A 26,519-nucleotide genomic window follows, 5' to 3' on the forward strand; every position below is an offset into this window, starting at 1 on the left:
CATTCATTATATAATTCAATAGTTTAAAATAATTTGAAGCAATATCTTGAGCACAGTGTTCGTTGCCAGATTTTAGGCAATGTCTTTTTAAGCAAAGAAATACCTCAGGTATGCGTGACCATACGTCCTGTTTTGAACATTGTCTCGTAGCTCACTGTTTTTTGCTCTACTCATTTTCGCCCCAGCGGAACAAGGTTTAGGGTAGAGGTCTTCAACCTTTTTCTAGCTGCGAGCACTGTCTGTACTCATTACCAAAAGAGGAGCACCCTTTCAGAAAGTAGGACATACGTATGCATGAAATCAAGATTTCAATCCTTGAATGCAATTTGTACAATTTGTTTAATTAAAAGTGCTCGCTAGCACAAAATCGGGCACGAGCATCGAGCATTCTGGGTGTTTCAGGGAGCAACGGGTTGAAGATGCCTGGTTAACGGGGAATTTAGTTAGAGGGAACAAAAACTGATGGAAGAAATTCACACGAAAATGTTTTTTTCAAGCACTTACAAGCACTTTGATTGATTTGATTTGATTTTTTTTTAATGATTTTTTCTAAGGATTGCAACGATTTTTTAAGGACTTATAAAGATTTGAAAATGAACTGTTTTTTTTTTTCAAGGACTTTCAAAGAATGTACGAACCCTGCACTATTCAGAACTGTTTTAGTTTAACCGACACTCTCAGGCCTATGTAGCGCCCGTTCTGGCGAGCGTATTTCGTTGAAACTTGGTATACGCACCATGGGAAAAATGAAGTTGCAATAAAAAATCACCACTTTTCCACCTGGTGGTCAAAAACTAAATTATTTTTGTTTATAAGTTGATTTCTTTTTCCCATGTGTGGTCCGTATCACGTATATATATCTCAAAAGCCGTTAATGTGCACATTACCTAGCTAATCTGCAGATTAACTGATTTGATACCTAGATAATCTGTAGAATAACTGATTTCTGCACTTTGGCGGTAGCATATATACTAAGTTTTAACGAAATACGTTCACCAGAACAGGCCAGGCGCTGGCCACATAGACCCTTGCACGTGTAACGTGGCACGATGGAACCATCCAGAACAAAAATAAATATCGACGTAGAAAGAACCTCTCTCGATATAGAAAGAGAGAGATATCTATATTTATAAATGTAAGGGAGGATGTCTATGGCTAGTTCGATATAAATCAAATGCTGGTCCGTTATTTATTCCGCGTCAAACACATCCCATGTATTTCTATATACAGTACAGTCTCCATAGAACCATACAAGGGAGAAAAAGTTGCATTGGATGGATGGATGGCCCTTTTCCCTTATCCGTGGTTCCTTCCCAACTTGTAATTTATAGGTCCCTTGGGATGGGGAAGCCGCCTTAGATCGAGATTGATAACTGCTGGTTGGTTCAAAAAGAAAAATCACCTTTTTTTTTCCTTTATCCATCTATGGATGGGATGTAGGAGAAAAATATAAAACATGAGGATTGTGTGAGGCAACGATGCCATCCCCTTGCGCTTGCTTTTGTTATTATTTTTTTTCCAGCAAACGAAATAGGATTTTTCTTCCGTGGATTGCGATAACAGCTCTCTCTATTCCTGATTTTCATTCCCGGACGTAACGTGGGTATAATACTGTATACATGCAGTCAGAGCCGCCCTTATGGCTGTGCGACAGGTGCGGTCGCATCGGGCAGCGAGTTTTTTTGGGCCCCTCCGCACTTACTGTAATGATAATTTCTTTCGTAAATTCTGAATTTTTTCTTGAACTCTGAATTTTTTTATCAATTATGAAATTTTATCAATTGTGGAAGTATTTCATTTATTCGGTTTTTTTCTGAGTTTTCATCACTGGAATTATTATTATTTTTTATTTATTCTGTTTATTCTGAATTTTCTTCCATTCTAAAATTCTGAATTTTCTTCCATTTTAGAATTCTGAATTTTCTTCCATTTTAGAATTCTGAATTTTCTTCCATTTTAGAATTCTGAATTTTCTTCCATTCTAGAATTCTGAATTTTCTTCCATTTTAGAATTCTGAATTTTCTTTAGTTCAATAATTCTGAATTTTCTGAAATTTTTTCACAGAAAAGGCTTATTCTGAATTTTCATGGGTGCTGGGATTTTATCTGTTAATTGTTTTTCTCATTTTTGATTCATCGACTTGCAATTTACATAAGTTCTCAGACAATTTATTTCATTATGTCCTAATTACAACTGGTTTTGAAAATATATTTCTTTCATCAATCCAAAATTTTTTTGAGTAAGAAATTTTCATTAAATTTTTTTGTTGATTCAAATTTAATTGCGTGTCTAGATTTTAGATAGATTTGGCTGCATTTTAGATGCGTCGATTTCCCCCTTTCCTACAGAATACATAAAATCGAGGTTAAGGGGGCTCCAAATTATCAATACTCCAAAATATCAATTATCAAAATCGAACCGGGGCCCCCCGTCTGGTAAGGGCGGACTGTACAGAATCGGATTCTGAAGATAGAAATTGACGGGCTTATATAAAGCTTTTTTTTCGATGTCACCTTTCTTTAGGTTTAATTTCGAAATTGGCATCATTATTATCATTGTAGTTTGAGCCTGGGAATATAAGTCGAGCAACTTTGAGGGGTTGAATCTTATGGAGTGGAAGAAGGGTTGGTATTTGCTTGTGCAGGGGGTACTTGAAGCCTAACAATAACATGACAGAAGGGGAAGGCGAATGAATGGCTTTCACAGAAAAGGCGTGCGACAGTTAGTTTTCTCCTTTCGCCAGCAAATATTGACATTTCATTAATCAAAAAGGGTTGTGAGCGCGACATTTTAATTTCGGAACCACCAGCACATATATATTCCTTTTACAGCCTTGTTTGACTCTCTCTCTCTCTCTCAACACCGCCAAAAGCAAATCTGACGGAAACTTAATGAGGGGAAAATTTTTCCGCTGTGGTTGCTCAATATTACAGACATTTTTACAGCAGCTTGTACCGGTAACCAAAGGAAAAGTTTTGACTTCTTCTTGCTTTAGTGAGAGTAAATATACGACCGCCAGGGCAAGGAAATTGGATCGTTCTCTGAGGAAACAATCGCCTTTTTTGTTCGATTCTAATCAGTGATCGTGATGTGGAGATGTATGGAGGAAAGGTCGGTAATAGAGTACGCATCTAGCGGATTTTTGATTGGGGAAAACGAAACTCGAAGAGATGACGTCCCAAAAATTTCACGAAACATAGTTTGTTAAAGCAGGATACGAGAACTGAAACCGGCAAATAAATTAAACAAATGAGTTATACATTTTCTAAAAAAGATTTAGAATACGTACTCTTTTCCGACAAGGTGGGCAAGAGTACGCAGGACGAGCGGCAAAAAGTACGCATCCAAATATTTAACAGTAGTCGCAAACGAACGCCCTCGTAACTAGATCCACCATTCCTTACATATTCCATACTGAGTTCAGTCTTTCATAATAGGAGTGTAGGAAGGTACGTGAACTTCCCATTGCCTGAGAAACTTGTCGCGAAAATCGGTTTTTCGATGGAGTTTAGAAAGTTTTGTTGTGATTTCAGGACTTTTTTTTTAATATCATCACCCCTTCACCCTTTCTTTTATTCGTATCGAATAAAACTATTATTTACTTTGTTATATCGAGGTTTCACTGCATTATGCACTGAAATCAGTGGTCTTCAACTTTTTTTCGAGTCACGAGCACTTCGAGTCACAAAAGCATGCATGTGGCAAAATTAACGTTTACAGACTCGAATAAAAGTCTGAATTCTTCTTGAACAATAACCTCTTTTCGAACTTGGCGCAGTGAAATGCCTTTATCGTTTTGTTCAAGCTCAAGTTATTTTCAACTTTCCTTCCTATAATCTTTTCTTACGTATCAAAACATCAATAACAAAGGTTGCAAACAAAATGAAAGTGTTTTTGTTCTCTTGTGTGTGTTCAGTGACTAATCCGTAGCTTTCATCCATGCTTATGTTTCGATGTATCATTTTACAAAGGAAATACAATCAACACTCGGTTTGCGAACAATTCGGTTCACGAACAAAAAAAAATGATTCAGTTTACGAACTAATCTTGGTTTACGAGCACGCAAAACGTCTTAAATCCCGAAGGAAACATATTTCAGAAGTCTGACATTAAAGTTTGTTTTTTTTCTGGACAGAATGTGATTGAGGAATTACATTTCATCACAGTAAATTTCACACTACCAAATACGGCTCTTCTTATCCAGCCCGTGGATCAGCAAAGTCCTTTCAAACTTTACGAAGCTCTGGATATAAGAAATTTTTCAAAGATGTTTTCAATATTATCTGACATAGAACTAACAGTCTGTGACTTCTGAAAACATTATTTTATCATCCTTACATTGACAGTTTTTGTTTACAACGCATGGCAGCAAGTGTCATAGAGAATCGTCAAGTTGGTTTGGAGTATATTTCGTGACTAGATAGTGTTGCAAAAACGGAGATTTTGAAGGCTTTGACACAGATTATAGATGATTCATATTCATGAAACCAGACTTTGCCCTAATATCGTTTTCATTTTGTTTGTATTTCATTTCTTTCGAATTATGGTAATTTCTCCGATGTTGGTTCGATGATAACAATTGGCTTTCCACAGTAGCTGTTGTAAAAAGTTCATACTAGAGATCTTTGGAGTCCCAAGAATGGATTAATTCATTTTACATTGATTCCTATAGGAAAATTATTTCGATTTGAAAACATTTCGGAAATGAATCAAGTTCATAAACCGAGGATTGACCGTTTTGGAAGGGAGAAATACGAGTTTACTTCAGGAACTGGATGATGGAGTGCTAATGTTAGGTATAAGGTTAGGACACGAGTTTACATGCGTCAAGTTTGACAGTCAAGGAAAGCTGAGCGAGTCATTTTTTTAACATAGTTTTCGATAGATCTGAAATTAGTCATGAAGATTGATTCTTTGAAGATCTTTATTCATAATTAGGTTATTTGGGTCCCCCCGTTTCGGTGCGTAATATAAGATATGTTTCCCTCTTCTTATTATCACTGATTTGGGCTTTAAAAATGCAAGAGCCGATGGTCCATCCATGACAATCTTATAAGTTTTTTAACATCCGAAGTCGGTTTTTTAACTTTTGATCCGATGCTCGTGACGTTCAAGTCTAAAAATTCGGAATATTCACGTAAAGCTTTAAAACAAATCCCCGTTCGGCTCCGCCATTACTCAGTTCATTCACCGGTGCACTAATTTGTTTTTTTTCCTCCTTTTAATTCTATTTACGTTTGTCCCTTATCCAGAAGAGATTTAAATCATTAATTTCTAGCTGTAGGGAAACGTAGGGGGGAAGCGTACAGTCCCATTGTACCCACCAACCCATAGCCACTAAGCCCCTTTCATCCCAGTGACACTTTCAGGGTACAAGAAGGGGGGTTTATTATTAGGCACCCTTCGCTCTTAATACCCACACCCCCAAAAACTCAAATGATTAATTACATTGGCGCTGAGAGAGAGGCTCTTGCACGCGATTTCAGGAGGGCACTGAAAGTGTTTTCCTTTATTTTATGTTTTTCTTTCATTCAAATAAAAAAGGTTGCAAAGGTTTTCGAGAGACTTTGGGAGCTTAGGGTGGGCGCCATTATCAGGCATTGAGTTCGATTTCCCTATCTCTCTGCTGGTACTTCTCTTGTTTTAATTAAATCACGGCTTCTATATATATAGTAAAGCTTACCAAATCAGAAATGCTCTGATTTTCCCCCCATCAACAAAAACTTTTTCAACAGCTTTTTGGATATAAGAGCCGTTCCCTCTTTTTTGTTTTCACTTTCAACCCGGAACGGTTTCACGAAGACTGGCTCTTTTTGGCATATATGCCCCGACACTTAATCCTCTGGGAGAAAAGAGAGGGAAACATTGAAACTATCGAAATACCTATTGCTGATTATAAAGGATTACATTGCGAAGAATCAATTGATGCGGTAGGATTTAAGCATAAACAAAAGAAGACGGGAAAGATGGCACCTATAGATACCCAACATCGTTGTGTATTTCAAAAAATAATAACAATAATCACAAACCAATAGGTTTGTTGATCGCTACCTAATAGGCTACACTTATAGGCCTACTCCATATTTTCTCGAATATTCAATATAACGATTCCAAAAGCATGATGTAGATTGCGGACTAAAATACAGTAAAAGTCACAGTAAGTATATAACGAGGATCTCGCTATATATATAACTGTGAGTACTATTAAAATAATTCAGTCAAACACATTCACTAGGGGCAGGGAATTCCGTAACATAAGTTTAATTGTAAAGGGAAATAGAGACAAATGCAATCTCACATCATGGTTGCAGAGACAAGACTGAGCATTGCCACTCATATGGAAAGTAAATAGAAGGTAAACATAAAGTGGCATTGACACATTCTGTAAAACAGTAGAATATAAAACTTCAACAATAACAAGTGATTGTCGAAGAGCTAAATATATAAAAAATATTCGGTTATAGTGATTTGAAAAATTATTAAGCTTTCGCTATACCGTCAACAAAATTCTCCAAAAAAGGCTGGTTCTTTCTCTTCTTTTAAGAATTGGACTAAACGAATGGATTGTTATCACTTAGAACACGTTCTTCGTAAACACCACTCTGAAGTAGCCTACTTCTAACAAAGGATGGACATAGAAAAATCACCACCTCTCCAGTGACTGAAAGACCACGGTCATTGTCAGGAACGGAACTTACAATTTAACGTTGTTTCCGAACGGCTGAACAAATTGTGCTAGCGGGGAAATGGTAACGAATCCTTATGCATTAGAATTGAGCAATGATGTGATAATTAAGAATTTTAACTGTTCGGTTAGTCCACTAAATCGTTTTGAAAATACAAAATTAAACGTAAAAACGTCAGAATTAACTGCTGTGAGAGTAATTTCGAGACCGGAGTCCTGTTCATTTTTGCTAAAATTAGAACAAAATCATCCAAAAGACGATTAAAATGTAGATATAGCAGGGATTTTCTACTATTTCATAACCAGAAAAGTAAAAGATATAAATTCGCCGATAATTAGAAGTTCGTTGTAGCGACAATTTTTCTCGTGATTGTGAGCTCTCGTTATAATTGATTTTCACTGTTACTCACGTTTGGGTCACTCGACTGGAAGGTTAAAGAAATATTCTCAATAATAAGACATATATAACATTCGATTTCAGGTACCTTAATTACGTGATAAACGACACGATCCCTCGTTAGAAACGATAGAGCACAAGCTGTAGCCTCGACGTTGTTAATCAAAAGGGCATGGACATTTTGCGACCTTACAAAGATTGAAATTCAGCCTGCGTATTTATATTTTTCCCCCACGCGACAGTGATTACGGGTATTGACGAAGAACTCTTTTTTTCCTGTGACACCTCGCGCGATATTAAACACCGATAAGTAACAGCAATTATACCCCGAATGCCCTCTTCTTTCCGCTTCAGGCTATATGGGGCCCTCGCTCCACAGAGACTCCTCTCTCTTTCTCTGAATTACACACTATACTGTTTATACGTAGCGAACCACCCCGGTGTGGAACTTAATCCCTTCGGTCTGATGATGGGGGATTCAAAGCCTACTCTCATATTCGAAAAAAAAAAAGAGGATTAAAACAGAGTAGTGAAAAAAAAATTCCCTTTGGACATACGGCCTGGAATATGATATGTAACTGAGCCATCTTTGAAAGAGCAGTTTTTAAAATTTGTTTTAAATATTATAAAACACATTAAAGAGCTTTCCTACATCAAAGACAAGGTGAATTCAAACAAACAAAAACCTTTTATTTTTCCAATTCAGTGCAGTCAGACATCTTTTATTGTTTTGATCAACCCCTGAAGTGGTTTTCAAATCTTCCTTTCTATAATATGTTCTTTGACAGTTGTATTGAAACGTCAACGACAATTAAAATGTTTAATTGGTTGCAAACAAGCAAAAACAAAAGCGTTTTTGTCATTATTCACAGACTGATCGATTGCTTTCACCCATGTTTATGTTTCGATACATCGTGCTACAAGCGAAACATGGGAAGTAAATAAAACCTTGATTCATAGGTTGAAAGATCAAGCGTCAATGTTAGGTATGAGGTTAGGCACGAGTTTATATAGGCTCTCAAGTTTTCGATAATTAGGAAAAACTGAGGCACGCGTGAACTTGCATTCTAACAATTCATCCAATTGGAACTTATTGTTTGCTCGAGTCTGTTTTAGTCGAATCTTCTGGGAACACGGAATAACTGATTAAATTTTGCTGCCTTTGGAATCTCAAAAGTAGTATTCCAGGTCTACATTTTCCATGTAACTAGCGATATAGTTGAGTGTCATAGAGCTAAAAATTCATTTGATAGATTTTGAAGGTACCTTATGATTAACGCGCCCTATCCAACGGTAAATATTCAGATATTTGTTTGATGCCTTCCGGTAATCTGCGCAAACTTAGCTCTACGGAGTATTAGAGAGGGAGGGAGAATCTCTCGAAAGTCTTGGCGCGCTTGGAACAACACACAGTTGAGTTCTCCCAGTTACTAAACCTATGCTAGTGAAGTAAGTGGTGAGAAAGGAGTGAAGAGGCACAGGCGAGAGGGCGAACAAGCAACACAAGATTCTTCCTGGGAGGGAAGAACTCGAATAAACACAGAGGCTTGAAGTGCAATCAAAGTGTCATGCAAACTTCTCGGCACCGAGAGACCCAATATGCAGAGCCTCTCTTCCTATATATATATATACATACATCTCACCTATCAAACTTCCTTCCCAATTGCAACGCACGCAAGGTAGTATGTAGTGAGGCTGACTCGCAATCTCAGGGATCAGTTCCAGGATGCAAAAGGAAATTTCCAACGGAAGATTTTTCTCGATCTCTCTCTGACCGCTTTTGCTAGTGGATCAAACAACTTCTAAAAACGATACCAGTTGAACTAAGAACTCAACAAAAATTAGCTTCTACAATTACAGCTACAGTAAACTGCTCCATTTGACTGTTGTCAAAATGATAGGGGTTGTCCAGAACCGAACCGATAAAATAAAATGGGGGATAGTACACCTCACAATACAAAACATTTTAGCTTAGGAACCTCGGTCGCAGTTCACCTATTCAGAGATTAAGCAAAATCTAAAAACGCATAGCAGTGAGTGTCAGCAGACGCCTGATGCACCGGTGACGTGGAATGCACGCTCCCCCGGACCTAAATTTACAAGATTTTTTTCTTCTGATTCTAGCTTAACACTCACATCGTAACTGTGGAGTCTGGAAGATATTCATCACGAGAATCCTTGTTACTGCGGATAAGATTAACTTCACACCAGAGGAATCTACGAGAGGGTAACTACGAGATGCGACAATCAGCCATTCTCGGGTGTCAGCTGTGCAAGAACTTCCTCGGACTCCACTGCTTTGACACTACTGGAATTGACTAATAAACAGTCAGGTTTCTTTTCTCAGTTGAACCATTGACCTGCTCAAAGGTTTCAGCAGTTTCACAGACGTCCACCAGCAAATGATAGAAAGTGTCCCAAAATGATGAAACCAATAATACATTTTGAACTACCTATGTCCTTTTCAATGAAAAAGTCATTTTTATGTCAAATTTTAAGTAAAATTCACGTGATATTCCAAACACGATTGCGAAAAGTTCTATGAATGGAATGTTTTGTTATTTTCACAGAACGTTCAGCTTGTAATGGTACAGGTTATGAACTAAAACTTGAAGGATTTTATGATATGCTCATAAGTTACACTCAAATCTGTTGATGTACGTGTGAGTTTTCGGAAATTTCATTTTGCATTTTATCTATAAAACACTGTAATTAGACAAATATATGCAATAGACCTTAGATTTTAGTCTACAATCTTGGCAATATGTAGCAGAACATCATATGAAAATTTTTCGTAATGATATAATGAATAGATTTTTATAAATCATGTATCAAACGCAAGTAAAATGTCAAAAATATCGTTCTTCGTTTAACGCCGGGATTACACTACAAAAGATCGATAAAAGTTCTTTTAGATAACTTGAAAAATGCAACCAGCAATCGTACCTGTTACATTCGCACCGATAGTCTTATTGGCTGCATTTTTTAAGTTTTATAAAAGAGCTTTTACAAAATTTTTATAGTGTAGTACCGGCCCAACGCGTTTAAAGTTTTTATTCACGGATTACTTGTGTGTAAAAACGCAACATCAAAGTGGACGTAACTTCAGTTCTGAGAATAATATAAACAAACCAAGGCCTGTTTTGGAATCACAAAAAATAGGGCTTTCATAAAAAAATGAAAAAAAATTAAAAAATCGATATTTTCTTTCAAAATCACGTTTCCAACGTATTCGGATACCTTAATGCTACACAACAGTTTATTTGAACCTCAGCAAATATTTGGGTTTTCTGAGCATTGAAGAAAAACGATTACTTATTATGAGCGCACACGTGGCATCATATTTCTTGTTACTGATTCCAACAAATGACATATTTCTGAGCCAATATGAACCCAATAGGTGTGAATTGCCTAAAATATTTTCCTATATAAGCGTTTTACTTGAATTCGATATTATTCTTAAGAGTCTGAGAGAAGGGAGTTCGACCAAAAAAAAAAAAAGCTAATACAAGGGTTATATTATATGTCTAGCTCATGCTATAGGATATATTAGTGTGAGGCTCCCGCGGGATGTTTGATTGTTGGGTGAATGAATGTGCGGGAGAGTGGTTTACTCGCCAAGATATCCAGAATTGGGAAAAAGGGTTTCGTAGAAATGATTACGGGGAACGAAAGGGGAAGATGACATTGAATGCCCCAAAGCACCCATCATGTTCCTGGTTTCTGCAATGAGAATAGGGGAAAATATATTTCCTGAAGGGAAAAAATATATCATACGAAGCACAGAGAGAGAGTGTTTATGAATGAACCTAGAAGACCATTATACAGCCACCAACACGACGCTTATGAACTCGATCGTTGATTCACCAGAAACCTACAACAAAACTAATTGCTTTTTAAGCTTCCTTTTCCCAGCTTGAAACTCTAATAACAATAAAATTAACTTCACACGTCATTTGTACACCGAAGGATTCCGGGAATTCCTTCCGGAATGTGGATTGTAGCATATTAAGATTAGATGAAAGAGCTGTTGAAAACTTGATTTTTTTTGTCGTCTTCAGACTTTATTTGGAAGCTTCTGGATTGCGAGAGTCTGAATGATGTTATCAGGGGTACATGATTCACCCCTGAATGATGTTATGAAGGGTGGCTTAAGCGAGGGGTACGGTGTAGTGTACCCGGGTGGCTGGTTGGAAGGGGCGGCAGCCTAGGCTTTTGTTCAGACACATAAATTTTGGAATAATAAAAATTCACAAGACACCACACACGTGGCTGCTCTTTAGAGCAGAGTTTCCCAAAAAATTTTTCCCATCACACACTTCAGAAATTTATTGCCTCATCGCCCCCTAACTTGAACCAACCCATAGGATTCTATGTTATACCAGAAGCTTCTAACGGGACCATTACATCATCTCCCCAGTGGGCTATATTGCCCACTTTGGGAAACACTGCTTTAGAGCCATGTCTTGACAACGAAGATGTTGAGAAAACTTGAGGGAACAGACAGGGCCTGGGGCCGTAATACCAGGAACAAGAATGGACTCTTATCACACGGAGGGTAAATGTACATTTGGGTGAACCCCCCACCCAGTAATTTTTCGTGAGCAGGCAAAGGAATAATCCATGTTCTCACGTGTCCAAAGCCTAGAGCACCAGAACCCCATTGCACTCCCCCTACTTTCTGCCCTGGGAACCTCGGAGTAGGTATTTCGACGTTAATATTCTGCTCCATGTTGGAGATTTGAGATTAATTCAAAAAATTTAACTTCAAAAGGGAAGAAAATATGATGGCTCATCAATGAGAGCTGTAATGTAGAACAAGTTATCTGGAGAACGGTGAAATAGTTATCTGGAGAACGGCATAATGGAGAACGGTGAAATAACTCAGTACCAAAGAAACGGGACAGTTTCTTTAAAAACGGGACTTATGGTCAAGTACATTTTGTTGGGTAAGCAATGTGTACGGCTTGGATAGAAAAAAACCAATCAAGTTTATATCCCAGGGTTCCCCCCTGCAGGCTAAACACCCTTTCGACCTCCCAACAGGTCGTCTTTAGGGGCGACACAGGAGGTTTTGCAACCGGGCGGCAGGTGAGCTCGAGCCACCCCTGTACGTTATGATCTTCCGAGAACAACGATTTATCAATTTCATACGTCCGATTTGTACGTCCGATTTCGAATATTCTCAAAATGATTGCCATTTTACTGGCATCATTCACGAGAAGTTTATATTCGAGAACTTTAGGATGCAAAAAAAAAGATAATCATTGTCATTAGTGAGGAGGTTCCATTATCCTCTCTCTGCCATAACGAAATTATAGGATCCCCAACCTGCTCTTTGCTAAAGCAATATCAACTATTGAGCTCTCTATGTTTGATACTGTTTCTTTCCTTTCTTTATCTTTCCAGTGTATGTGCCATTATGTCGATTGTTAGGTTGTCTGTCACTCTATTTAGGCACTATCCGCGGCAGCTGTGATCTCTCCCTCCTCTCTTTTTCCAGGACCTTCCATCTACACGACATTGAAGGCTATGCTCTGGGTCATTGTCTACTAGATGGGCGGGAGGATACAGAGTATCATTTCGTCTTTAGCTCTACCGTACCCCTGACACTATTGAAACTCAGTAAAGCTGCTGCTGTTCATTCTGACATATTCTGGGAGGGAGTCTTTAGTGTTGGGAAAAGAGAGGAGAGAAGAAAAAAAAAAAGCGTCATAATATACGTTTATATACTATAGTAGATTTGTACCGGGGTTTAACCTAAAGATCTCTATATAGCTCCAGCCGTTTCGTACGACATGTGATTGCAATTTCGTATTACGGTCACGAGTAAATTATCGGAAAAATGGATTTCCGGCATGATCGAATGAAGTTCACCTTGGATGACAAGCAAAAACCGAGGCGAAAATGAATAAAACTTCACAAAGAAACCAAGACAGAGGTTTTCAACGTTTTTTGTAGTCGCGAGCACTGCCACCCATTATCAGAAGAAGAGCACCCTTACAAGTCTGACATAAGTATGCATGAAAAATCAGGAGATGATTTTAATCTTTGAATGCAGTTTGGACAAGGTGCAGCTGAGATGTTCATCAAGTTCTCGCGAGCACAAGCATCGAGCACTTTGGGTGCTTTAGGGAGCACCGTGGTGCTCGCGAGCAACAGGTTGAAGATGCCAAAACTATGATATCGACTACCAAGAAAAAAAAATTTTTTTTTCTTTGGTACCTCATCATATAAAATGTGAATTGATTGTCTTATCTTCCCCTTCAGAACCATAAGTTTGAAATTTCAACTTAATTGCTCAGCTGAGATAAGAAAAGTAAACATTATCTTAAAAAGAGATAGACGGCTATTTTATCAGCTCAATATATCAAGGAACCAGATATTATCTAGATAGTATGCCACGGTGAACTCGGAAAAAAAAAGTCATCTGGTCTCCGCCGGGACTCGAACCTAGGCCTTCTTGCCTGACATAATGTCTTGCCCTCGGCATAATATCTAGAAAATATGTTTCTTTGATATATTGAGCTGAGAGAAAAAAGCCGCCCCTATCTCTCTCTACCGTCCTACCTGACGGTCATTTCATGAAGTTAAAAGGGGCTACTAATGCCTCTACTGCAGCGCCTCACGCCACAGTGCGCGAAATAAGGAAGACAGGGACTCCATGCAAGAGGGTTTGGGTTCGAGTCCCGGTGGGGACAAGATAACTTTTCTTTCCGAGTTCACCTCGGCATATCTAGAAAATATATTTTCTGGGTTATCTTTAAAGTATACGCCGTGTACTGTACATATACAGTATATCTTGTCGTATCTGTTATCAAATCCCTTCAAGCTTCTTCATGATTCGAGTAATCCAATTGATGCTTGAAGCTTCTGGTTTGGAGGAGAAAGCTCTCATCACTTGATATAAATGACTTTTATTATTTTTTTTAATTATCTTCAAACTTTTGATAATAAATTTGCTAGTTATTAAAAGAAATCAGTTATCAGTGGTTTCATTGAAATGATGAATAACACTGAAATATAAAAAAAATTAGTGGAAGAATACATTCGTTCCATCGCATTGTGTTCGAGGAAACCCCTGGACACGTGAACTTTCCATTTAATGATTGGATTCAGCAAAATGCCTGCATATTCAATTGAGTAGGGTTCGTTCCACGAGAGATCTGGATTATGATGTCATGGACAGAACATACTCAATGTCGATGACTATGGTGGGGAATTGCACGGGACTGGGGTTAAAGCAGTTCAACTCATAAACGCATAAGTTGTCGAAATATTCCAGACAGAGTCCGTCGTTGCTTCCTAATTTAGAAACAACTCCTTGTGTCAAAACAGTGAATGCACCGACTACGGGTTTCCCAAAAAGTCCCCCCCCCACCCGCTGCTATCTTTTATAGAGTTGCCAAGCCCCCCTACGTAGTAGGCCGTCAGCTGCTGAAACAGCTTGTCTTTATTGACCCAGTAATCCTGCCGAGATCTTCCTATTTTCAGGCACACACACACATCCTAACTTTCTCTCTCTTCTATACCTTTTATACTTTCAGTATTCACCATTCGCGACCTCCCTGTTCCCTTTCCAATAGGCACCTACCACTTCATCATTGCCGCTGCCGTCGCCACATGTGTGTGTATATATGTGTGTGCGTGGTGTCCTTGTTCTCCTGCTATTTTTCCCGGTTTTACTCCGGTCGAAATCGCTAATGAGACTCGGTCCCAACTCCCGCAGTGTGTGCCGCAAACAATAGGAGACGCATGTCAAAACACATTTCACGAATACCTTAATAATTACAAAACCCTAAGCCACACGAGGTACGAATCGATGTTTTAGAGATAACAATGGTCTCCTAAGTTCAAACCTCTAAGCCAAGGAAATTCGATTTAAATAAAAAAGAATGGTTGGGATGTAATTTGGACGCGCTATATCCAGTATGGTTTTGAAAAATGAAAAATAACATCTTAAGATTTTAGGTTGAATTCTAGGAACCTTTATTAAAATTCAAAGAGGATGTTTTGTCGATGGAGCCTTTTAAGAAATTCTCGCCAGGTGAATAGATTTTGCTTTTCAAACCATGATCAACTCGGAAACCTTCAAAAACACGATCTCCGGGATGTCAATTTGCATGCAACAACTATTGCACCGATACAAATTAATCAAGGCTTAATTACCGTTTACATCAAGAATGAAATACCACACATAGTTTGGACTGCTATACAGACAACACATTAATTCGAGTCATGAGAGCCTTCCCATCCGACGTGACGATTCTCTAAAAGCTCCGAACATTCTCCAACTATGATGTGCGGCATACCGATGACCACCTAAAATTAGCATCGTTCGATTCAAGTAGCCCGTAGTCGCCATTAATTTTAAACATTCATACACCAGAGCGGGGGTTGATTACACGCTCACATACTGCAGTTCCGTATCTTCATCATTAGAGGCTATAAATCAACCGAGTTCAACTACCGAACATAGTATACTAAACGTATATAAATACTAGACTCGCGCGGTAATTTCTGAGTCTCGATTTATTCAGTATCTTGGACTTAGAGTTAACAGACATCAAACAGAAAACTCAACCAAAGTACACCCAGGTGATGCCCAAAATTGTTTTGCGTTTTCAGGAAGGACTAGAAAAGATTCAGGTAACTCAAGCTTAGATACAATAAATATGGGAAAATAATGGTTCTGTAAAGCAAAAATTTAACTTGGAAAAGGAGTCCGAACAGGTGATACTACTTCACTAAAGCTATTTACCTGTTTTAGAAGTGTTCAGAAAACTTTAAAGGAATGAGAAAGGAGCTGAAAAAAATAAATAATTTCCGAACTATTTACGTTTTGCCGACGACATTGTTATTATCAGCAATAATCCAGATAAACTGGTAGAAATGATACAAAAACTGGCAAAAACAAGTATTCAGGTGGGTTTGAAAATGAATCTGCAAAAAACTAAAAGACTCGTTCAACTCGTTTGCTTCGAAGAAGATTTTGCTCACCAACATCAGAGATGGAAAAAGTACAAAGTTCTTTATACCTGGGACAATAAATAGCCATGGACAATAGCATCCTCAATGAAATAAACAGAATAATCTAGATCGGGTGGAGCATTTTTGGCAAAAACTGCGTAATTCTGAGAAGCAACGTGCCATTAGTCCGGAAAATAAATAATTCAACCAGTGTGTGCTACCAGCACTGACTTATGAAGCTAAAACATGGACACTCACAAGCAAAACGATACAAAAGCTAAAGACTGCACAGAGGAGCATGGAAAGATGTATGCTAGGCATCACAAGGAGAGACAGAAAACGAATCACGTGGACAAGCGGCTAAACAAAATATATGATATCATGGAAAGAATTAAACGCCTAAAATGGAAATGAGCTGGACATATTGCAAGAAGGAAGGATAACAGATGGACGACAAGTATTCTGGACTGGTACTCCCGTAGTGTTAAACGCCCGAGAAAGCGTAGATGTAGGGATGAGATTGGAAAGGTGGCTGGAGTCTTCTGAATGGCAAAAACATCAGACAAGGGAAAATTTAGAGGAGACCTACATCCAGCAGTGGATTGAAAATTATCGACAATGACGATGAACAGTTCTGTACCGTCAAATACGGGACATATAGCAGTAATACAATCTTAACTCCCTCTATGTCTGTTCGTAGATCCACACCTGCTGAAACGACCATGACTAAACATTTCAGTAGGATTAAAGCCGAAGTTTCCATACATGCAGAGAGAGTTGTTTTTAAGGCTAAAAAAATAAATTCACAAAAGTCTTTTCTTTTCCGATATCATCGAAAACGAAACAAAAACCTCCAAGAAAGAAGAGAGAGAGAGTCATACGATAGCGACATTAAGCATCAGCGCCAAACGATCAACGTCCCCGCAATTTCGCATGTCTGGATTGGCAACGGGTCGTTTGCGGCAGCCATTACGGGCGGTAGTCAAATTCCCTCGCGCGTATAACAATGGCAGCCGCCAGCGATTTCGAAATTTCTGGAAATGGAGTCTCGTGTCTTGTTTGATAGATAGGGCACCAACGCTGCTGCTACCTACTACTTGGATGTTAAGAGAGAGAGAGAGGATATGGCGTAGTGTGGGAGAGAGAGAGAGGATATTGCGCACAGCGTTTATCGATGTCGATATTAGCATAGATCCTCGTTTCAGATCGTTTGCTTGTAATATCGCATCGTTGAAGATGGGAAAAAAAAGGGAAAAGGAATAGAGAGAGATCCTAATACTGTAACAGGAAAAGAACAGATTCATTTTCACCGGATGGGAAATTTCCGATGGCAATCTAAATTTAATGGATGCCTGCAACGATTTCATTCCTTTTTCTTCTGGCTCTCCCTTTTCTCTGCCCAGAAGCTTCATCAACAAAATATTGAATGTTTCTAAAGCATCGGATAATGCACATTCATCCATTCCTTCAGCCCCATCTACATACGTACACTTTTACCCATACTCAGGTTATACAACCTTCCATCGTGGTAGCGCTAGATGAAACTTTTCCCGTTGGAATGGAACTTGCATTCAGACGTGCCAACCTTCAGAAGGTATAAATCTGGTTATTTTCTTATGAAAATCCGGCAAACGTACTTTCGCAAGCCAAATTATTTTTATGGCCATAAATAAGAAGCAGTAGGCTGCAAAAATTGATCATATTACCCATATTTTACGGGACATTCTCGTATTTTTCGTCGCAATAAATTAGGAATTTTCCCGCAACCAGCGATTTCCGGTATATAGATCTAGATTTTCTGTAATTTTCGTCATGAGATATTGGCCAGCTTAGCAATACCTATTGAATTATCTACCAGCTGTGTTACGATCAAACACGTATAAAAAAAACACCTTCAACGTGAACAAGCCGCCATGTTTGTTCATAGATTTGGACGGCTATGACCACCGTTCATACAGGGTACCACGCCTAAAGTTCAGGCGATGTGACGTCGCAAGAGCTTTTTCATGTTAATTGGGGGGGGGGGGGGTTGCTTTCTAAAGAAAAGAAGCCGTGACAGCTGAAAACCCCAAACGCAATGTTTCTTCCATTTTTCAACTTAGTTTTTTTCATGTTGTGAAACCCGGCAACATGAATTCATAATCCGTAAGCCCCGCAAACATTCCGAAATCTGGCATTTCCGGGCTAAATCATTGTATTTGAATATTTTCTAAAGAGTTCGTTGTACTCAAGAGTATGGTTTTTTTTTATGTGCGTGCTATCTTTCATGTCGATCTGTGAGTAGCAATATTGTGCAACTTACCGTAAGATGCTGGAAGAGCCAGGCTCTCATGATATTCGTGGCGACCTTCGGGAAGATTCCTCTCTTCTTCTGGCGTTTCTTACTTCTGTCGTCGTCGTCGTCTTCGCCGGTTCCATCTCCGGATCCAATACTAGCATCGCCTGTTTTAAAGCAATTGAAACAAAGATGTACGGTTATAACTCGTGTTACCATCATATATCACGTAGTGACAACACGAAAGGCTGTGTCACACGGAGCAACATGCCAAGCATTTCACAGGAACTAGAATAAAGCGCCGCACCAGTTCGACACACACTGAGATCGTATAGACCAGAGGTTCTCAACCGATGTGTGTGCACTTCCCAGGGGCTCCGCGGCGACTCAAGGAAAATAAAATAAATCATTAAATTTGGTAGATAAATAAAAAAAAAGAGGTCTGCAAGGGGTCCGCCATAAAAATTGTATACAAGAAAAAGGCTCCTCGAGTCAAACAGGGCTCCGCCATAGAAATTATATACTGAAAAGCGAGTCAAAAAAGGTTGAGAACCGCTGGTATAGACAGATCGCCTCAGGCAACCACAGGGTGACTGGAAACTATTATTTGTAGACTCCAAAACCATCGAAAATGTCTGCCGAAGTAGCATGCGAAATATAAATATCCCGTTGCGATTTCGTTTGGACGTAAATAGGTTTTTTACGTTTCGTTATGGTACAGAATGACTAGACTGATACCAAAATTTCAAGGCGTATTCGGATTCAGATGTTTCATATCTCTATTATATTTTGTATCGATAAAATTTCACAATACATTAAACAAAATTAGTTTTCCCAACTAAAAAATCTTCTGTCATCTCGAGTCATTTTTCCAATTAAGAAATAACTTTCCATCTTAGGATAAGTATATTTTCGAGTCATCTTTATTATAATTTCAAACCCTTTCATTATAATTCATAGCTAAATAATTAAAATTCCCATAGCTTTTTTTTCCCATACATGATTAGGGATACGCAAATTTACAAAATAGATGCAAAATTTGGGAAATAAATGCGATAAAGGCGAGATATGTGGATTTTGACGGATAAATGCGGAACATTTGATTTATTACTATTTTTTCCGCGAAATCTCGGTAATTTGAAGTTTTAAAGCGAAGACTGGTCATACTTTTGATAAGTACGTGCGCCTTGCGTCTCATTATGCGCTTAAAATCCAATATTCTTTTGCATAAACTAGATCACCTTGTTGCATGTGGTTTTTTTTTTTGCAAAATATGTGTCTGGTTCAGGTAATCTTCCTTCAGATTTTAAAATGAAATTCTAGCTCATAAAAAACGAGTTCGGTTGACTTTCGCTTCTGAGTTCTGTTAGAAAATCGTGGAACTAATCGACAATTTGGAATGATTAAACTATCCATTCGCGCAAGTTTTGTGAAGTAAGTTTGAAATCTTTTACGCACCAAAGTCAAGGGCATTTTTGAAAAGACAAAAATTTTCACAAATGAGAATGGTGGAATTACATAATTTTATGCTAAAGACAGAAGCAGATAAATGGACTCTACACATAACATCCAAAGCAACGAATGAAGCCTACCAGCATATAGATATTTTGGACATCTGAAAAAGCCGCAACAACGCCTACATAATCTTTGTATCCAAATTTGTTACTGGAAGCTTTTCCGAAAAATATATTTTTTTTAAAGACGTGACACGGGATATGGATACAACGATCACCGGTGTTGACAGACAGCTACTTCTTGCGTTAAACCGACAGACTTTTGGTTATGCCATGCAGACTTCCAATGCCACCAGAACAAGACAAAACATGCATAGCTTCGGCATCATAAATATGTTAGGGCCACGCATATAGACACACACACGCACACCCACATGTTCCTACGTGTACCAATTCGTTAGAAATTCCCCAGAGGAATGTTTACGAGTTGCATGTAGGGTTACGCAGTAGTAGTAGACTTTTCAAATGTGGAGTGTGTTTTCAAGGGCAGCTATTAATTTAAATCAAAAACACGCCATGATTGAAAATAGCCACAATTTGCTGGGGGGGGAAACACCACAAAATTTTTGATTTCAAACTTTTCTTTTACGAAATTTTGATTTTTTTTTATTTGCGAAATTCTAAAATATCTCTAATCATGACATTTCAAAAATATTGGCTCCTAGAGGCTAAAATGTTTAGGCAGAAAAAGTGAAGAAAAATATAGCCACTGACAATTATTCAATTCAACAAATTTTTTAAAAGGCTAATGCTTAGAATTCACTGAAAATGTACGTGACACGAGTGTGTCCAAAACAACTGACCTTTTGACTTTTCCCAGTTGGTGTTTCTCCCGATAAGAAAAGGGACTTTTGAGGCGTGAGTTGGTTGGTTGGGTTAATGATTGGGATGTATGTGGCTCGGCTGAGAAAGAAAGCGAAGAGAAAAAAAAAAACAAAAGGAAAAATTGTGCAAGTGGACCGTGATGTAACGTAGGAAACACTCAGTCAAACTGGCATTGAGTGACGCTCCCTCGGGAAAACCTAGCTCCCGGACGAGAAATTCCCCAACTCACCTAAAACATCTCCCCTTTCCGACAAAACTAAATTCCCAACAATAATGGCCTCTCCATCCGTTATGTATTATTATTGTTGTTATTATCATTATTTGTGATGTTTCTTATTCTCCTCCGATATATTATTGGGATAATATAAAATGGCGACGATGAATGATCTCCCGGACAAAAAATAATAATAACAACCGATTCTTGAGATCATTTGACGCTGGCAACCCATTCGTTATGGGCTAATAACTCGAGTATTTCCCAATCGGACGATGACGTGACATTGTATCGTCTAAAAGGATAGGGTTCTTCGAGGGGGAAAAGAAAATGGGAACAGGAGAAAAAGTCACGGACAAATGATAAGACGGTAATTGGGTTATACTTGGGACCCATGTACCCCTGGATGAAGGGAAATGTCGTAAATGCTGTCACAAGAAAAAAGCCAACTCGATTTTAGTGTACGGATATTGTCCAGAATCACAGATGAACAATGGCATCGTAGGGTATTATTGAAGGGCTAATAAGTCACGACTTATCTTATGGGTAATAACAATAATATACACCACCCACCAATAATTGTTCGGACACCTACGTATATATCAGCGTTTTCTGCTGTTGCAGTTTCTGACCACTATTAGGCCGGGTAAACACTGGACCGATACGCTAAGCGATATAACCTGCAACTCGATACGGATTGGTTAAAAAACCTGTTATTAAAACCTGAATTTCAAGTTTTTTAATCAATCTGTGTCGAGTTGCAGGTTGTATCGTTTATCGTATTAAAAACAGGCTTGAAAAACCTGCTATTAACCTTTTGCATTCCAGAGGTTTTTTAACCAATTTATATCGTATCGTTCTAGTTAAGGCCGTAGTGGGGCGGAGAAACAGGTGGCACCCCCCCCCCCCGAAATTCTGGAAAAATGACCGATATATAGGGAATAACATGCTTAGGCTATTGTTCTATAACTTTAGTCCCTTCTCGCGAAATGCCAGTTGTCCGCCTCGGAAATGAATTTCTGGCTATGGTCCCGGGTCCAACGTGCACTTTGCTTTACATATGGGATAATTTAAGTTGACATTCTAGAACTAGGCATTCCACATTCCTAAACTGCGGCAGTAGACCCCTACTGTAGAATTAACAACTGTCTTTACTAGGAATGATAGTGCACCGTTCCATAGAAATATTGTAGACTGCTGCAGCCCACTCATAATTTTGATTTTATTATCTACAATCAATGTTCATCAACCTTTTTGCAACTATGGACCGGTAAAAATAGTTGAAAATTTTTTTAACCAGCGAGTAGGCCTACAAAAGAAATGGTTTGAGGACCGGCAAAAAAATCTATATATAGCAGAAATAATTTGAGAACTGGTAAGAAATATATAAATATAAGAGAAATAATTTTGGGGACTTAGTGAAAGAACAGTATGTAAATAGGAGAAATAATTTGCGGCCCGGCTATAAATAAATGAATAGGAAGTATAATTTGCGGACCCCTCAAATAAATTAAGACATTTTAAGAACCCGCATGTCATTTGAAAACTTTTGTAATTAAAGAGTATACTTCTAAAGTCAACGGTTGCAGAGTCCTATGGACAAACAGAATCACTCAAGCTTCGACAGATTTTAGTGGAACCGTAGGTGTCCAACTTACAAGGAAAGGTCCCTAGGTGAGGTATTCAAAAAGTTTTGAAAAAACTTCCACTGATTCAACTCATTTAAATATGCACAAAAATATAAAACAATCGCAGAATTTATTGGTTCAGTCAAAAAAAAAATTGTAAATATAAATATTTTGAACGGAGGCCAAAAATTAACGTTAAAATCCCGCAACCCTAGAGTGTTGGAGTGACGTCATTCAAACAACACATGATCAGGTACAGAACAGACAAAGAATGGGACAGAAAAGAGAAATAACTATAGTTTCTAGAACCGAGAGAAGCGCTGGTGGACAGAAAGGAAAAGAAAGTGAAAAGAAGTTTTTTGTAAATATCACCCAAGAAGCAATGAGTAGCCGACTGTTAGCATTTTTAAAAATTTCTGCCGCTTTAATAATTGCATTCCGCCGTTAATTTTTTTTAATGTATTTGTGGGTGAGATGAACGTACTTATATATAAAATTTTCGAAAGAAAGACACACACACACCTTGGGATCCTTTCCTTGTTTTCACTGTATAACGGACAGTGTATCGAACAAAGAGGAGCAAGTTTTTCTAATTAACGGATTGTATTTTCGAATATAAACGGATTGCTTTTCTATCCTCGTTCTACAGAAGGAAAGCCACATGCCAGAAATATTTTGCACACAACGTAGGGAGAGAGACCACACTACGATTACTAATTTTTATCCAACGTTGTACGGAATGCATGTACAGATACGTGTTAATGAAATTCCTCGGTATTTACAGGGATGTCTCTCAACTGATCCGAAAAGAGTGGCGAAATTCCAAGTAAAAGCGCCAATAACTTGTTGCTCATAAAATTGGATCGAGAGCCAGGATACATTGACAGATTGGAAGGGAGGGTTGGGTGTTATTTGTTACGACAAGTTGTTATTTGGCTGCCTTTGAAACGCAGAAGGGAGGAAAAGGCATGTCGTCGAACATGACTTGGCCCCTTACCCGTTTAAACCATGTCCGAAATATATACACACACATACACACACACACCACACGCAAACATTGTGCCATGACCTTAGCGTTGTCGTATTCCTCCTACTTCGTGTAATAGCTGGAATAGCTTTTCGCCTACCACTGCCACGACGTCGTAAATCCTAGCGCTGCTGCTGCCTCAAACGCTAGTAATTAATTAAGAGTAATTAGTTGTCAACTAAAAGCCCCGCAAGATCGAACTAATGCTAAAGCTGCTTTGGAATTCCCTAGACTGACGTTTCGGAAAGGGGCGCAGCACCAATCCAATCACCAAAACAAATTATTGCCGCCGCTGCTGCTTTAATAAAGCAGATTCAAATCGCAATTATTAGTACAAGTTACTCTAGAACAGAGTTTCTCAACCTTTTTCAGCCCATGGCCCCCTCTGGACCATATTTCCTTTTCGTGGTCCCCCCTTTTTTCTTATCCAAGGCTATCAATCCTCATGGAAGAGCGAGATCCTTTGTACTTATTGAATGGAAATTAAATTAAATCCAAACTTAAATTTATAATGAGCAAACATTTTTATAAATAAGATCGATCGATCTCTGGAACCCTGGTTATATGAACAGTTCTGCTGGATTCTGAAAGTTGTCACATTTTTTTCTTGCCATATCCCATTTCCTCTTCACTGCTCTTCACGCTCCCCCACCCTCTTCAGCACTTGTCGTGGCTCCCTTCTAGATTTTCACTTGTGGTCCCCATAAAGTATCGCAGGACCGCAAAGGGGCAATATGGGGGCATGGCCGACTTAACATTAAAGGTCCCTCGGCAAAGCGATGTTCTAGGACTCCCCATACTTGGTTTACATACTTACATGCGAAAATCACAGTACCAGATCTCATCACGAAGGGCTCCTATGGATATGAGTTCCCGGGGCATGGTTATGATGGCCCATGGGTTAAGATGGCCTTAGTTCTATCGACAGCTTTGTTGGATTCTGAAAGCAGTCACATTTTTTTCCACCATGTTTCACTTGAAAGCTTTATTTCTTCACAGCTCTGTGCGACCTCCGTCGCCACTTGTGATGGCTCCCCTATTATTTGTATTTCAACTCAGATGGAGCCCTTAGAACAAGGGTCTTCAACGCATGGTCCACGAGCCATGTTTGACCCTCGGAGCATTTTGTCGTGGCCTGCCGATCATTTTCAGCAAATTATTGAAATCATTGAAAAATGATTAATTCTAGCATTAATGATGAAAATTCAGAATTAGTAAAAAAAATAAATTATAGTAGATATATCCCTCAATAAAGAGAAATAATTTCGTAATTTCTGATACAAATCATTTCAGAATCAATAAAACAAATATTGCATAATTATATTGAAAGAAATTATTTCACGATATATTGAGGAAGAAAATAATTACCGAATTACCGAAATAAATTATCAAAGAATCATTTAAAGTGATTTCAGATTAAAATTAATCTCAGAATTAATTAATTTAATCAGTAATCAATCAAAAACTTTTCAGAATTAATGAATTTTTTTTTCCAGAACAATCAAAGTTGATAATTAATGAAAGAAATAATTTCAGAATAAATGAAGGTCTTCCATTATTTTTATCCCTGTTTAACTCGAGGCCCCATCGGCTCCTTTTCTTAAGATGTCACTAAAGCCGGGTTTTCCTACGAGTAGAATTTCTGCGCTGTGTGCAGCGTGAAAATGCCGATTGGTTAAAAACCTGAAATTCCGGTTTTTGTGACCAATCGGCGTTTTCGCGCTGCAAATGCTGTAGAAACCTGCTCCTAGGAAAACCCGGCTTAAATGCATGAGTTGATGGCCAGCGGGTTTCGTGGGAAGCTTTAATCAGGCTCGCCATGTCAGAAAGGTTCAAGACCCCTGATTTAGAATATCCAGGACCACAATGGGGTCATATGAACCACTGTTCTCTAGCGATTACGTGACTGCAAAAACTCGTTTCCGCCATCACACCGAAAAAAACAAAACATCGGCATTTTTATTCTCTACAATACTGTTATATATTTTCCATCGCGATATTCCTTTGCCAGCGAAAACTCTTGCCAAAAAAGAATATCTCGATAACTTCTTCGGGAAGTTTCAAACATATGACGACCCCTAAGGAAATATTAAAAACGTATTTCATACAAATATGGCGTCATTCGTTCCCCCCTTGACAGGCATTTCAAAGGCCTTCCTATAGCATTTCCCCCCCCCCCCCGTTTGAATTGCCGCCATTTTATTTTATCTTTTGTGTGAGAATTCACGCCTCAAGGTATAAATGGGTTTGAATTATAGGTTTCGGGTGAGAAATATAGCCCTTTTTTTGTTTCCTTGAACGGTGTACCAGACCCTGGATATGACGATTTCAAAGTATTTTCTCCATACTTGGAAACATATGGGAACTTCAAGTCTTGACTGTTAAACCAAAACTTCGTTTTAACCTTGTTTGCACGGTCTTCTTTTTTTGCGTAGCTGCCAACTTTGGAGAATGGGAATAAGAGAGGATTTATCCAGCAAGAGATAGAAGGCCTCCGCACGGGTTGTCAAGTTCATCTGTAACGTCATTAAGACTACCTGGTAAGTTTGCCAGATTTTACCACAGCATCCTATTAAGTTTCTTTTTATTTTGACGTAGAATCTTCCTGGTGGGCTCACAAACACCGCATGGTGATTGGATTTTGGGCATAGAAATCGAAAATTCTGAGCCCGGTCATTTCTTTTCCGCACAACGGTGATACTGGCAGGAGCACGGAATTTTTTTCCCTGAATATTCTGAGGGAAAATGGACTACTTGGTGACGTCACGAGCAGCTTGCGGAGGCCTGCTATCTCTAGAAGGTGCGGTTTTATCGTGAATCAAAATTCTGCGAAAAATGATGTCGGAACTTTTCATTAATAAAAGTAAAATTGTAGGGATTTTTTTCCACTTAGTAAAAACGCGACATCGTGCAAGCTATCACCGATTAGCGCCAAGTCGTCGATCATCGCCAACCAGTAGATTATATTACTTATCATTACTAC

The 26,519-nt window shown here is 38.5% G+C and overlaps 1 protein-coding gene across 3 annotated transcripts in view; it reads right to left on the reverse strand.

Annotated features, from left to right (window-relative positions):
- Nucleotides 1-26,519, reverse strand: part of LOC149074200 (homeobox protein Meis1-like) — a 264,678-nt gene that overhangs the window by 85,421 nt on the left and 152,738 nt on the right. For all 3 annotated transcript variants that reach the window (XM_089246885.1, XM_089246883.1, XM_089246884.1), the window contains exon 8: nucleotides 18,356-18,495. In XM_089246885.1, coding sequence (XP_089103011.1) covers nucleotides 18,356-18,495 — 140 coding nt within the window. The remainder of the gene's footprint in view (nucleotides 1-18,355; nucleotides 18,496-26,519) is intronic.

This window comes from Pholcus phalangioides, unplaced genomic scaffold, assembly GCF_987345545.1.
Source record: "Pholcus phalangioides strain wild (caught in Gottingen) unplaced genomic scaffold, Ppha-v1.0 ptg000017l_1, whole genome shotgun sequence".
Taxonomy (NCBI): domain Eukaryota; kingdom Metazoa; phylum Arthropoda; class Arachnida; order Araneae; family Pholcidae; genus Pholcus; species Pholcus phalangioides.